The sequence below is a fragment of the Sinocyclocheilus anshuiensis genome, unplaced genomic scaffold, assembly GCF_001515605.1.
Source record: "Sinocyclocheilus anshuiensis isolate Anshui unplaced genomic scaffold, SAMN03320099.WGS_v1.1 scaffold190, whole genome shotgun sequence".
NCBI lineage: Eukaryota > Metazoa > Chordata > Actinopteri > Cypriniformes > Cyprinidae > Sinocyclocheilus > Sinocyclocheilus anshuiensis.
This window is the reverse complement of record NW_015547663.1, coordinates 2,014,252-2,030,269: the sequence shown is the minus strand read 5'-3', so window position 1 is coordinate 2,030,269 and position 16,018 is coordinate 2,014,252. Positions and strand designations below refer to the sequence as shown.

Here is a 16,018-nt window from a genome sequence, read left to right as displayed (position 1 = left end):
ACTGGGCTACAATAATATGTGGGCAGCATGTATGTATGTGATTGTGTTTTTGAGAAAACAATGTTTATGCGTGCTTAGTGAAAAACTAAAATGTTAAAGTCACTGAAATAAGGCCATAAAACACATACAGAACATTTGCTCACAAGACGTGAGAGCTTCTCTAATTTTAAAAAGCACCTTTGTGCATAAAAGAGACACCTCTGTGTCTTAGTTGGGAACAATGAAGGCAAGTTTGAACTCTTGCTACAGGTTATACAGTATAACAACAATGAATCCCTATGAACCATTAAATGTCGAGGGTCACCAACTTCTGCTTTTTCCATCTGACAACTTCCTCATCTTCTCTAATGCACAGTCTCTCTCAATGGGCTCTCTGGGGTCTCTGTGAGAGGACACCGTGTTTACCAGCACATTGGCACTATCAATCATCGCAGCGATGTAGACAGTCAAGCCCTGTTAAGATAAAGCACACGGGTCGGCTCTGGATCCACACAGCCTGTCGTCCTGCCCCTTGTGTATGCCGCCCGAGGTCGGCGAGCAGCGGAGGCCCGTAGCCCCTGCCTGATGGTGGTAGATGGAAAGCCGAGCAGATGGATGGGCAAGCGGAGGTGCAATTACCCCCTGGTGCCCCCTCTCCCTGGGCTGCACCTCTTCCCGCTCCCTCATCCTCATCCATCACGCCGGTGCCATCGGTCATTCACATGCTCTGTCTGCAGTCGCTCTGGAGAGAGCTGCGCTATCTATCATGTCTAACAGGTGAGTGGTGCGATGGCGCGGACTCGCCCATTACCAACCGGCGGAGTGTGGCCTCTGAGAGCCTCCAATTCCTTGCTCTGCCCAACGAAGTGCTGGAGAGAAGGATGAGGGCTTTGATTTGCTTGCTTTATGGGAACTCGTATTGACTAGGTCCTCTCAGATGTAAATCATCATGTAGCGACGCGGCGCAGCGAGTAGCGGACAGTGATAAAAATGAAGAGAAATCGTAGGGCTGCTTCGCATTCATCCTGCACGCTTTGCTTAAAAAGAGGACAATTGTTCCACCATAACAAGCGCTTTGTAAAACACATGGTCCGGCTCGCTCGCACGCTCTCGACTAGAATGATATAATCTCTCTGTCTTTATTCGGAGCACTTCCCCTGCTCTTGAGCGTGGCGGCTTGGAGTGCTCTTCTCTGGAGGAGTTGACACCAGGCCAGGAGAGGGAGAGGATAGGTAAGCGTTCGAGACTGCACTCCAGGTTTGGATCTAATTATCTCATCGTCACCGCTAAGCAGCCATCTACAGGGGGTTTGTCTGCGCAATTTGCCTTTTAATTTGTGTTAATTGCATGTTAATTATATTGCAGCTAGCATGGGCTGCATCTGTCTCTTTCAGAGACAAGGTTTCAGAGGGCTTTGCGCTCCCAAGTTCCACAGACGAGGTGAAAAGTAATTAAAAGTGTTCGGCGTTCGAGGCGGAGGCAAACTCCCCGCTCGCTCGGGTTGCCAGGTCGTCCTCCGGAGGACGTCGCGAGATGTTTAGGAGGAGGATTTGATGTCTTTCTTGTACATGCAGACGGACTATGACCCTCTCTCCAGCACTCCGTTTACTAGGATGACAACGGGGAGGAGCTAAGCAACCTGCATTAGAGTCCCAGAATGTGGATCCTGCCAAAAAAGCTAATAGTAAATCCATACGGGAGAATTTTATGGTCAGCAAAGAAGAGCACCCCAAATTAACCCCAAGTAGGTATACTACTCCCTCTAAAGGTTTATGACAGCCAATTACCACAACTGAAGTCAGGAGTAACAATGTTCCGTTTGCCAGGGTCTGGGATTAAATATGCCAAATGATTTAGTAAATGACAAATGTGGACTATTTATCGCTCTGACATACTCTGTCCAGCATTTTTCCAGTAAACATGTATCATATCAAGTTTAAATTGAATGTTACTACATGCAACCTGAAAAGAAATGCTAACTGTTTGAACTAAAAGAAAAGTTTTCAGAGTATCTGCTGAAAATTTGAAAGAAAAATATATACAATGTATTTTTAGGGCTGACAAAGTTAATGTTTCATTAAAATATTAATGAAATATGCACTTCAAAAAATGCATTTCTTACTTAGATTTTTTTGTCTCATTTCCAGCAGTTCAAGGTAATGATTTATGTACATTCACCAAATTTGATATTATACTATGTAAAATAATTTTGCTTTCTAAAAACTTCTCAGAAATGATAAAAATAGGTATTATTTTAATTAGATTGTTTAAATAAAAGATAAAACATAGATGAAACGATAAACAAATATTCAAATATTCAAATATAAAAGTATAAATCTATCTATCTACCTATCTATCTATCTATCTATCTATCTATCTATCTATCTATCTATCTATCTATCTATCTATCTATCAGTGTTTAAGTTGATGTATACAATAATAACTTTAATTAAAATAATAAAATAATACATTTTAACATGTTGCTTTAGTACAATGGCAGTATGAAAGACAATTAATTACATTTTGAAAGTAACGTTGTCTTTATAACATCACACGTAATATTTATTTCACACAGTATAAATATATAGTAGGTCCCTCAAAAGGAGATAATAATATTTATTGGCCCTGGGAATCGATTTCAAAATCCCCTGCCCTAACACATACAGTATATACTGGATCATCTCCTCTCACTTGTGTTTTCCTGCTAGCCTTCCCTAACACTGGACTACACTCATTCCATACATCCGATGCACTTCTTGTTTCCGTTCCTGTTGTAGAAGAGCAACTTCCCTGCACTTCACATTCCGCAAGGAATGGAGCAGCCAAGCAGCACCAAGAAATAATTGCCTGAACATTATCATACACCACCACATTGGACCTCACATCCAAACCCCCTCCACTACCGCAACGTCACAGAAGGCTCGTGTTTGCCCACATTTGCTCATGCCCGTGTTTTTTTTTGTGCAGTTGGGTGGGGAATGAGTCCTGCTAAATCGTTTCTATTGCCGCACTCATTCAGTGTTATCTGCAAATCACTTTCAAAGTGCTCAGCTCAGCACTTCCCCCCTTCAGAATGCCCCTACAACCACATAATTGAAACTATCTGATTGGAAAGCTGCCAAGCAGGTAGATTACATCCGATTAGGGCCAAACCAGTGCTTCACTTAAAGGGATTAACTTGAGCCGCTTTATATTTTTTTGTTCTTCTACACTTCTGCCATCCTCCCCTCCGATCCCATCATCCCTCCCTCAAACCGAGATGCGAATACAAACCATCACCTGTCATCTAGAAAGAAGACACTGGCCTTTCAGTCTTGCGCAAAGCTCTAATTAATTAGACAAGGTAATCTGACTCGCAACAGGTTTAGCCGGTAACGAATACGGAGGCTTATAGAGCGTTTATACCTGCAATATTATTATCAATGGCACAGTAAAAACTACTCAGGGAAGACAGCCAAGAATAAGTGCAGGAAATAATGGCATTGCCTTAATAACATAACATCACGCTCCTTTGAGCAGTACGGCTGTGTTTGAGCGAGTTGCAAATCACAGTTTAGACAATCCCACCCAAGGCAATATGACAGTCGTAGTGGAAAACTGTTAGCACGTACCCTAAAGAGAGGTAAGTAGTCTTTTATCTCAGAGTTACCAAGCATCTAGAGTCTGTACTGTTGTGATCTGATATGTGATCTGATGTGATTACCGTCCACTCTCTGAGGTGTAGTGTTCCTTCTTTACTAATGATCCTCCGCGGGGAGAGAGAAAAGAGGGAGAAAGGGAGAATTTCCCTGGTGGGTTAGGCCAGAGTGACAGTTTAAGTACATCCTCCAATCGAGCTGTGGATTAGCCCAGCCAGAGCTCAGGTGCCTTTACGGGGCCTGCCAGCATCGCTGATGCTCTTGCTCTGATGAAGCATTGCTCTGCGATCTGCTGAGCGTGGGATTATATCTACTTCCTTTAAACCACACCACCTCAGAGCTTTACGCATATCCCAATCAGAAAGAGAAAAAAAAAATGTTTCATCCATCCTTCCCCCCCACCCCCAAGGCCATGAAGATCTTGTACTTCTTTTTGCATGGAAGAAAAGTTTTATACTCTTTAATTTCTCTTTCCCACTCCTCTCTTATGACCTTTCTCTGGCTGTGTCTCATTTTACTCCCTAGTTTCCATTGATGTAAATTAGCAAACTGTGAACACAAATTTGGGCTCCAGCAAGGTCTTTATCCTCTTAAAAAAATGAGACACTCATGGTGTTTATCAACGACATTAAATATCTTGTTAATGTAAGAAATATAGTAGTTTAGCTACAATAACAGCAAAAGTAACTGTTAGAAAGTGTATTTAGATGCTTACGTAGATACTTAGATTTGCAGACAAAGTTGGGACACTTTGGGCCAAATTGTCCAATATTTACGACAACATTTCCAGTGAATACAGTGACTAAATGATGCTAAAACCTTGTATTTTACAAGGCCCATGGTATAGTTTTTTTTTAAAGGATGTGTGTCAAGCCCTGAATCCTTTATATAACATCAAATCAAATGTAAGTGAATAAAATAAAATAAAATAACCTTTAGGGATTTATCTGTCCTTCTGCTTTTTCCCCTATTTTTCCTCCCAGTGTAAGTGAATGTGTTAATCAAAGGCCTATAGGAACCAAGAAAGGGCAGCGCAAACAGACAAGACACAACTTACCCACGGGACGGGATCTAAGGACACTCTTTCCTCTCAGAGTTTCTTGTCATATGCTCAGATAAAGCACTTGGGCAGCACTCGTTAAGTGGTCCATTGAGACGTTTGTGATATTGTTAGCCACGGTAAATGGCACCATGGGGTTTAAGATATGAAGCCATGTGATAGCCATGGTTTAAAGCTTGATAAAATGGAGAGAGAAAGCAGAAGAACTCTTTAAATGGAGAAGGATGGTTTTTCTCTCAACGTCTTTTATTTTGTCCTATGCTTTTATCTTTGCTTGCACTAGCTCTATAGCTCTTTTCATTCCACACTCTTCTATTTCCTAGCCCCAATTTCTCTTTATCTCAGTCTGTCTGAATGCAGACATGTTAAAAATGGGCCATTAGAGTCTGATCCTGACAACAAAAATGTAAAAAGTAACTCAAAAATGAATAAAAACGTCTTATTCATGGGGTAAAAAATGAACTTTTTGCCACCTCCCAATGGCAACTTACTTTGCATAAATATTTTTACACTTTATAAAACTGTAAGTTGCATTGTTTTTTATTGAATATATATATTTTTCACAGCAGGATTGTTTTTGTGAAATAACACAGGTTTTTCACCTTACACTAGATGCAACATAATTACATTGTGATTTTGCTACTCGTATGACTCACATGGAATTCTAAGTAAAATTAAATAAAAATGAAATAAATATTCCATGCTAGTGGCACTCACTGGTATGCTGCTAGTCCCTGTGAGGGAAGGCGTGCTGCTGTCAGTGCCAGGTGGCTCGCTGTGTGTCTGTGTGGGTGTGTAGATAGTGAGGGCTGCAGCGTGCTCAGGGACTGGACTGGGCCCCGTGTAGTCCTGCCCAGGATGGGTGTATTCGCCAGGCAACCCGTTCTGAGGTGGAGGGGGAGGATACTGTGCTGGAGCGTACGGCTGAGCCATGGCTTCTGGGGGAGCAGGGGCCTCCTGGTTACCCTGGAAAGAAAGAAGGAGAGAGATTTTATCAGTGTTATTCTTACATATCTCATACTAATCCAGATTTTCTGGCTCTTCAAGGAACAATGCCTGCAATGAGACATGACATGAGCGATCATCTCAAGAGCCTTGTATGCCTGGGTCGTGATAACACATGAGAGGAGAGAATGGGACCTAATTCCATGATAATGGCAGAACAACTTGCAGAGCAACTACTGCACCTGATAATCTGAACCTGAATCATACACCATGATAAGCCTCAGATATTAAAACTACTTATAGTGATTAAATCCAAGCGCTGATTCGGATCCCTGTTCTTGCTGGCAAAAGGAATGTTCCCCCTATACACTTTTCACCTGACATTCAAATGTATTAAGAGTTAAAAGAAGAAATATGTGGCTACCGTACATCTTTCAAACTTCAAAAATAACCAAACACCAGCATAACACCATAAATGCAGTCCAAATGACTTGTGCTCTGTGTTCAAAGTCTTCTAAAGCCATACAACAGATTATGTGAGGAACAAAGCAAAGTTTAGATTATTTGCTGATAATTCTGACCTCCAGAACTCCAGAGCCTCTCTGAACGAATCAATGAATCAGTGAGTTGAACTTGAGAATTAGATCTGTGAACGACTCTTTTTCTTTGGAGGTAGTTCTTTTAAATGATTTGGACTGATTATGTTCTCAAATTCAGCTCACTCAATAATCTTCAAAAGAAAAGTTTATCAAAGAATAACAACATTTCTGTGTGTTCCTCACATACATCTATCTAAAAACTTACAGGACTTTTGAAGCTTAAAAGATATGGACAAAAATATTACATGAAGATTCATCAAAATTCTCCTTTTGTGTTCAACAGAAGAAAAAAGCATACAAATTTGCAACAAGATAAGGGTGAGTAAATGATTACAGAATTGTAATATTTGGTAGTACTGTTCCTTCCTTCTGAGGCATGATTTTTCTTTGTCTTATCAGAGAAAAGCAGCAGCATCTGAGATGCGTGGGGTCCTGGCTGCTGAATGGCTTTGTCTGGCCCCTATCATATCAGCTCTCAGAGAACATTAGAGGACTGTTTGATCATTACAAGGCAACAAACTTACTTTATAGAGCAGCGCTCGATAGATTTGCAGCCCGAGCGACAGGGTTCTAAATTGCTCTCTTCGCAAGCAGCATGTGCGAGATCAATTAACTGATAAATTTTTTATTATAACCTTTGATTTAAATTACAGGTTTCTAATACAAGCTGCTGTTTCCCCTTTTCACAGCCTCTCTCGTCTTTTTCCTCATATTCACCTCCCACTGTTTCACTCATTCTGTCTCACTTACGCGTTTTCTCTCGCTCTCTGTCTCCGCGCTGGAATTAAATGAGTATCTACCCCCTCATTTAGGTCTCTGTGTGAAGAGGTGTCTTTCTTTCACTCCGTGTATCAGCATGTAAATGAATGTGCTTTTTCTTCCTTCTCATCCATTTCTCTCCACTGAAAAGGATGCAAATGAGATTCTTTACTCTGTTGCTTTCCCGTTCATTTTGAGTCACCGAAGAACACGATGTTTTCTAATCTTATCAGCGAACATTAGGATGTGGTGGCGCGTCATGTTTCTCTCTTCCTCTGACAGGTGTCATCATTTGTGCTAGTGGAGACTGGCTTAGTGACTGTTCTTGAAGTGCAGCTTAAAGGCCCAATGAGAAATGTTTCATTGATACTACAGATGGTCAGATGGATTATTTTAGGGAGCGTGTGTATTGTGAGATGATGAGAGCTGAGAAGTACTCATTTAGACATAATGCAGGTGTGTTAGTGTGTTGATGTGCAAGGGCTGTGTGTGTGTGTGTAATGACAGATGACCTGGCTAATCTCAACGGTAAAACACTGATGTGTGTGTATGTGTGTGTGATGTGTGTATGACAGATGAGGGCTACTCTCTGGGGCAGAGTGCTCTTGTCAGCACAGGTGCTACTGGGTCATCCATACAAAGTGTATTGTGTGTTTTTCTATAAATGTGTGTTTGTGTATTGTATGTGTCTGAATCTTGCTATATAAAAGCTGCTTACCCCGAGGGACTCATATCAACTTATTAATCTTATACAAATTTAGGACCTTGGAGTTTGACCCTGTCCTGAGAGCTCATGGTTAAGAGAGGCAATAACAGCTCCTTTAACCAACCTTTGGGTAATGGGATCTCTCTTGCACTTACTGTGCCTGCTCCTTAATTAATCAAAATCTGATGAGCTTAAAAAATAAAACACCAGGCACCCCTGGACACAAACGACTTCTTGTTTGGAACCACCTAAGTATTTTGTACAGACAATAATATTCTTGAATCTGAACTCAATATGAATTGAGAAGGCAAACAGAATGCAGAATTGCATTTTGATTCAGTGAAGTAGAATTAAAACAAATTGAAATTGAGAGAAAAAAACATGCCTAATTCTTTCTTTTCCTAGAAATAAAGAAGAAAAAAAAGAAATATATGTATAATGGTTTGTGTAAAAACTGTATAAAAATTAAAACATAAAAATATTATATTAATATTAAAAACATTAAAATAACATGTTTATATAAAACATTATTTATAAAATATAACATGTTTATATAAAACATTATTTATAAAATAATAATTAAAAAAATATTAAAATAACATAAAATTATGAAAAGATATTAGTGTAAAACAATATAGAATAAAATTATTTTAGAAAAATAAAAATATTAAAAATGCTTATAAAAGAATGATTCAAATGAATACAATTAAAAATACATAAATCTGTGGTGCTTGAGAGCTGTTGGCTCTTGAGGATTCATGTTTGAGCATACGGTCATTTCCCAATCCCATTCTCTCAGCTTTCCTGTCCTTCTCAATTGTTCTATAATAAGGGCTAAAAAGCCCATAAATAAAATTACAAAAAGAGAAAATCTCAGCAGAATTTGGTCTCCTCTGCCATTTCAACCGCTGTGCATTACAGAAGGCCAATGAAGAGCCGTAGGAAACACGGAGCCTTTCTTTCCCATTTCTGCTTGATTGTTATTAACCGTTTTTCACTGACTAAGCAGCATTAGGCAGCAGCAGCAGCTTTGGCTGGGGAGGGATGCAGTTTAATAGAAGTGGGGAGAAATGCATTAATGTAAATGTAGTGGAAACAATGAGAGGCCCGGCCATTGACATGTTGGCAAACAAATGAGGCTGTCCTCTCAATTAGAGTCAATGCTCCATTATCCAAATGAAAAATGCACTCTTCCGTGGCCGAACGCACGACGGACAGGCGTGGAGGGGTGAGAAGGAGTGAGGAATAAGGAAGCCGGAATTGTATTACTTCTCAGTTCTTTCTATCTGTTTGCACATTCTAACAAGTGTCTCGAAGTTCCAGAAGCTCAAACCGAGACGCTGACGCAACACGCGGTGTGCTAAGCATCGATGTACAGTTCCATTTCGATTAAACGTACAGTTTGATACACAAACACACAAGCCCGTACATGCAACTTCAGTTACGTAGGGCGCCGAACTCAAGTTTTGACAAGTGCGGGTGTTCTATTGATTAGATGTGGAAGTTTGTCTCTCTGAGTCTACGTCTCCGTCCATCTAACTCTGCATCTCTTTCTTTCATCCCACTCCTCAAGTTGCACCACCCAGGCCGTGTCTGACTCTCTCCTAGTCAGACAGAGGAAAAAGAGCGAGGCAGCCCATAGCCTGGGGTGGATATTGTAATTCACTAAAACATTAAGCAGTATTGATGCAACCCCCCCATCTCAAAGCACCAATGGGGGTGAGGTCTGTCCAGCGGCCTGAAAAACAGTAGATAAGCCTGACAGGGAGGGGTGGTCTTCACTCTGTCTTGGGATGTGGGCAGAAAGCAAGGTGGTGGTGGAGGGGGATCCGGGTGAGGTGCTTGCACGCCCATAAAGTCTGCCGGATATGGCTTTCGCTTGAAATCACCTTTTTATTGTCGTGTGTGTTGACTCGGCACTATGAAAAATTCAGCGAGCTAAATGGACGAGTAAGCCACATTTTCCAAAGATAAGATGAAGGATAGAGAGCAGCTTCCTTTGCATCTGGCGGGCTATGAGGCGGATGAAACAGTCAGTAATCCAGCCTCACATTTTAGATGTTTTTTCCAGCTCTTGCACCTGCAAACAACATAATGTGTTTTGTTTTCTCCGTTTTACACCTGTGCTGAAGGTGTTTGGTCTCTAAACATGCCTGGCCTATGTTTTTTTTTTTTGTTGTTGTTTCTATGTGCATTAGGTTTTTTTTCTGGAAGGTTAAGCAAAAATGACCTAAGAGAGCTGACGCCCGATTAGCTCCCATTAGATCGGCCTGCGGTCACAGAGAGCTTGAGTGATGACCTGAGGTTATACCATACTCCACCACAGACGCCGAGAGGATGTGCGGTAAAACCGAACCTTTGGGACTGTCCGTCATCGCAGCGGTCAGAGAGTGACCACTACATGATGTGAGGTTACGGAGAGATGAGAGAGACCGATGAGAGAGAAAAGTTGTGGTGAAATGTCTGAAGTCAGTTGAAAGAGTTCCTCAGAACTCGAGTGCTTGATTCAGTTGAGAAGCCTTTTAAATTCTAATGGAATTCCTGCTAGGATGAAGAAATTCCAATGTTAATTTACTTGAAATTACAAATGTGGAATTTAAGATAATCCAGTAACAGACAAGTCTTGCATTTAATATTATGGTTTATAATATTATATCTTATATTTAACTTGAAAAGGAAAGTTTGTCAAGATAAACTTTGAATGTTGCTGTGATAAGCTCGTTTGGAAAGTTTAAAAAGCCTTGAAATTTGACGGTTATAAGGCAAGAACGAAAGATGGATAATTTAATATAATATAATATAATATAATATAATATAATATAATATAATTGCATAATTTTTTTAACTAGAACATGAGTCAAACAAAAGTTTAAACATTAAAAACAAACAGACAAAAATATTAAAAAGTATTATTTAAAATAATGCTATAAATTATTAATTAATACTTTAATAATTTTTTTTTCAAATATACATTTATTTAACAGTCATATAATTCCTAAATGTATATTTATTGTAAATCTAGGAAAGTGTTCCAAAAAGAAAAAAAAAGAAAAACAACATAAAACATTATTAAAATTAACATTTTGTATTATTAAAATACTCAAATTAATAAATTGATTAATTATAAAAATTAATAACATTAATTCCTCAATGTGTATTTTTTTTAAAAACTTGAACAGAAAAAAAAAAGAAAAAAAAGTTTAAATAGACAGAGAGACAGACAACTAGATAGCTTATTTTCTTTTAAACTGAAACCAACTGACAGACATAGGCTAATCATGTTAAAATTCTTTGAATTTCAGTTTACATTTCAATTTCTGTCAATTCAAAGGTCTTTTTCAATTCAAAGTTCATGAATTCAAACAGAGAAAGAGTCAATTCTGAAATTCTGATTTTGTCCAACTCTACTGTACATTACAGCAGTGCTGAAAAGCATTCAGCACCGCGGACAGCTCCCATAATGCACTGGTGTGAGGGAACAGAAGCGTGCTGTAACATCATAGATCTCATAGACCTCTCTGTGTCTTATCACACATTTAATATTCCTATAGGAGTGCACACACTGAATTACACAAATTCTGTTCACTTGATTTCAAACCCGACATGATTTAAAAATGGCCATTTCTGTTATGAGAAGTGCCAAACCACACAGGAAATACATACAGGCTTCATATAGGGAAGCCAAAACAAACCGTTCATCCTTCATCTTACAGAGGCAGACTGCGAGACTGAACTGAGAACGACGCGGGGCCATGGAGCGGAGAAAAATCACTCGCTATGTGGTTTTGTTTTTGATAAACTTAAATCAGAAATTGATATTTAATACAGCCCTCCACTGCAGCAGCTTTTATTTAATCAGTGCCCTTTCCACATCGTTCTGTAGAATGAGACTCCGATAGCTTATAAATGTGGAAGACAGAAACGAGAGAGCGAGTGTGAGAGAGAACTGAAGGAGGAGAGAGAAAGATCTCCATCAATATGACTGAAGCCATGCCACACTAAAAACATCCCTCGATCCTTGTCGTCAAATTGTGCCCGTAAATGATGAGCTAAATGGTATTATCCACCCCCAAGCCCTATTCCTCCACCCTCCGCCAGCCTTAGTGCCCCAGCTGATGCTCGCTAAATGAATTTATTTTCCTTCCCAATGGGGAGAGTGAGTGGGGCATCCAAGTCATTCAAGCCAGGATTTAACCCTTAGCCTTACCACCGGGACCACAAACAGCCACTCCACAGGTTGCAAGATGAATGGAGCCCAATATTGCCAATAACTCAAGACCTTTCATCAGTTTCAAAGGGAGGTCTTATGCAATTTTTGATCAACACTGTTGGCAAACGCTTGCGAAAGCTCGACACAAATACGGGAAGGAATAAAAATCCTCAGTGGAGCAGATCACGGTTGCTGACAGATCCGCTTGAAGTTTGAGATGTTTTGCGAGTGAGTTGGACAGGCGTGTAAGTGACTGTCACCAGACCAGAGAGGATAGAAGACGCCGCTACATCAAGAACTACACTAATCTGACCACAGAACAAAACAGGACATTTTCATATGAATCTATTGCCTCAAACAGACACATTGTACACATATCAGAGTTACTTATTTCAAAATCAATGGGGAAAAAAACCTGAAAGAAATAATAATAATATCAAAATGTCTGTGCATGTTTACAACAGGCAGTATAAAATTAATATAACTGTTTGGAAAAAAGACATAAAAAATATTATTACAAATATTCAAAAGTATTGTAATTTATATATATATATATATATATATAGGTAACACTTTACAATAAGGGTACATGAATAATCATTTACTAATACCTAAATTAATACTTAATTCATCAAATACTAATGTTAGTTAGTTAATTATTAGTTAATTATTAAAGTTGTTAACTAATCATGAATTAATGAAGAGCTATCCTTAACTACAACTGGAGTCATATGGATTCACGCATGAATAATGGCAGCCTTAATTACATGTTAGTACATGTTTGATAGTTAATGCATTAATTAACATTTATGGGTAAACTAAATCAAACAGCCTCTATAAGAAATAATAACAAATACTCAAATAATTCAAAGAATTTAATATCATAATTTGAGCTTTTGACATCTTCAGCTTTATGACTGATCTTGTCTGTTTTGTGTTGTTCTCTTTCCCTTTAAACTTACCCTGCTGTGACTTATAAACAGCTAAATAAAAATAAAACCTCAAAATCCATAAAGAAAATTTGGTAACACTTTAGAATAGGGAACACTTATTCACTACTAACTACGACTTTTTCCTCAATAAATTCCTAATTTGCTGCTTATTAATAGTTAGTAAGGTAGTTGTTTAGTTTAGGTATTGGGTAGGATTAGGGATGTAGAATATGGTCATGTAGAATAAGGCATTAATATGTGCTTAATTAGTACTAATAAATAGCTACTATTCCAGTAATATGCATGCTAATAAGCAACTAGTTAAGAGACCCTAAAATAAAGTGTTACCGAACATTTGTAGAACAATTCCTAAAGAAATGCCCAAACTGGAAACAGTTCACTGTCCATCCAGACACAGGCCATGATGATACTGTACCTCCACTCTCTGACTTCTTGAAAATCCACACCACATCTCTTAACCAGGCTAAATACTCGCTGTGTTAATACATGTGTATTTGATAGTAAGTATAAAATAAATCAAGTGTAAATCAAAATAAATCATTAAAGTGAATTAATAATGATTGTGGGCCCTCTCAAGTAAAGTCATGACAAAATAATGCATTAACAAGATGAGTTTTATATATATATATATATATATATATATACACCTTGCTACGTGTACTGCGTTAGGCTAACCGAGACTTGTCATTTGCACTTATACATTGTTGCTCTTTTGTTAGTTTTGACTGCTTTTATTGTCCTCATTTGTTAGTCGCTTTGGATAAAAGTGTCTGCTAAATGACTAGATAATAAATAAATAATAATAATAATAATGAGTTAATGTTAGTGTATGGGTAGTTAATAATGAGTTAATTATTGTGGGCCCTCTCAAGTAAAGTCATGACAAAATAATGCATTAACAAATCATGAGTTGATGTTAGTGTATGGGTAATTAATAATGAGTTAGATATGATGGGCCCCTCAAAGTAAACTCATGACACAATAATGCATTAATAAATCATCAAATAAAAACCATTAAACATGCTGTAAGGGTCATCTTTATTCCTTTACACCACCAGTACAACGAACAACATCATTTAACACATATTGACTCAAAAGAAAGTCCAAACATACCTGTAAAGAAGACACATATAAAGTAAAATATAAAGGTCAAATATGGGGCGTCCACAAGCTAATGCTAATTGAAGCATACAATCAAACGACAAAACTATGCTGCTAATTACTGTACATAACTTTCAAAAGATTAATTAACTTAATGATTAATTCGGTTTAAAAAGCAGCCAACATTTATTAGATTAAAATGCCAACATTACCGTAATAACAAAACTTACGCGCCGAGCAGCGCCTAGAGAGCCACACTAATGAGTGTCCCACCAGAAACAAACCCTACATACTGTAGTCCCGTTTATTCGAAAATATTAAATTATTGCTTGTTGAAAGTATTAGTGCCATTAATTAAACAGATCCGTTAGATCAAATGTGTAAAACAGATTAATGACTATCACTAATATTTTGTATTATTCGTTTATGTTTATTCATAACGTCAGTATTTAGTGTTTGTTTCTGGTGGGACACTTATTAGTGTCGCACTCTAGGCGCTCGCGGTTTGCTGGCATTTTAATCTAATAAATGTTGGCTGCTTTTGTAAAACCGAATTAATAATTAAATTCATGTTTGCATGTGTGTTTTATTGGAAGTTATGTACAGTAACAAATGGTATTATTTTGTCGTTTAATTGTGTCACTTCAGTTAGCATAAGCTTCTGGAGGTGCCATATTGTACCTTATGTGTGGCTTTACAGGTATGTTTGGACTTTCTTTTGAGTCCATATATGATGTAAATAAATAATAAAAGAACTATAAATAACCTTTATCGTTGTTTGTTGTACCGGTGGTTTAAAGGAATAAAGATGACCCTTACAGCATCATTGTGTCATGAGTTTACTTTGAGGGGCCCATCATAATTAACTCATTATTAACTACCCATACACTAACATTAACTCATGGCTTGTTAATGCATTATTTTGACATGACTTTACTTGAGAGGGCCCAATAATAATTACAGTGGGTACGGAAAGTATTCAGACCCCCTTAAATTTTTCACTCATTGTTATATTGCAGCCATTTGCTAAAATCATTTAAGTTAATTTTTTTTCCTCATTAATGTACACACAGCACCCCATATTGACAGAAAAACACAGAATCGTTGACATTTTTGCAGATTTATTAAAAAAGAAAAACTGAAATATCACATGGTCCTAAGTATTCAGACCCTTTGCTCAGTATTTAGTAGAAGCACCCTTTTGATCTAATACAGCCATGAGTCCTTTTGGGAAAGATGCAACAAGTTTTTCACACCTGGATTTGGGGATCCTCTGCCATTCCTCCTTGCAGATCCTCTCCAGTTCTGTCAGGTTGGATGGTAAACGTTGGTGGACAGCCATTTTTAGGTCTCTCCAGAGATGCTCAATTGGGTTTAAGTCAGGGCTCTGGCTGGGCCATTCAAGAACAGTCACAGAGTTGTTGTGAAGCCACTCCTTCGTTATTTTAGCTGTGTGATTAGGGTCATTGTCTTGTTGGAAGGTAAACCTTCGGCCCAGTCTGAGGTCCTGAGCACTCTGGAGAAGGTTTTCGTCCAGGATATCCCTGTACTTGGCCGCATTCATCTTTCCCTCGATTGCAACCAGTCGTCCTGTCCCTGCAGCTGAAAAACACCCCCACAGCATGATGCTGCCACCACCATGCTTCACTGTTGGGACTGTATTGGACAGGTGATGAACAGTGCCTGGTTTTCTCCACACATACCGCTTAGAATTAAGGCCAAAAAGTTCTATCTTGGTCTCATCAGACCAGAGAATCTTATTTCTCACCATCAGTTTGGCCGGACGGCCAGCTCTAGGAAGGGTTCTGGTCATCCCAAACGTCTTCCATTTAAGGATTATGGAGGCCACTGTGCTCTTAGGAACCTTAAGTGCAGCAGAAATTTTTTTGTAACCTTGGCCAGATCTGTGCCTTGCCACAATTCTGTCTCTGAGCTCTTCAGGCAGTTCCTTTGACCTCATGATTCTCATTTGCTCTGACATGCACTGTGAGCTGTAAGGTCTTATATAGACAGGTGTGTGGCTTTCCTAATCAAGTCCAATCAGTATAATCAAACACAGCTGGACTCA

General features: G+C 38.7%; 1 protein-coding gene across 1 annotated transcript in view; it reads right to left on the bottom strand.

The window, feature by feature from the left end:
* Nucleotides 1–16,018, bottom strand: part of rbfox3a (RNA binding fox-1 homolog 3a) — a 451,725-nt gene that overhangs the window by 56,546 nt on the left and 379,161 nt on the right. Inside the window, exon 6 of the mRNA XM_016504819.1 lies at nt 5,395–5,643. Coding sequence (XP_016360305.1) covers nt 5,395–5,643 — 249 coding nt within the window. The remainder of the gene's footprint in view (nt 1–5,394; nt 5,644–16,018) is intronic.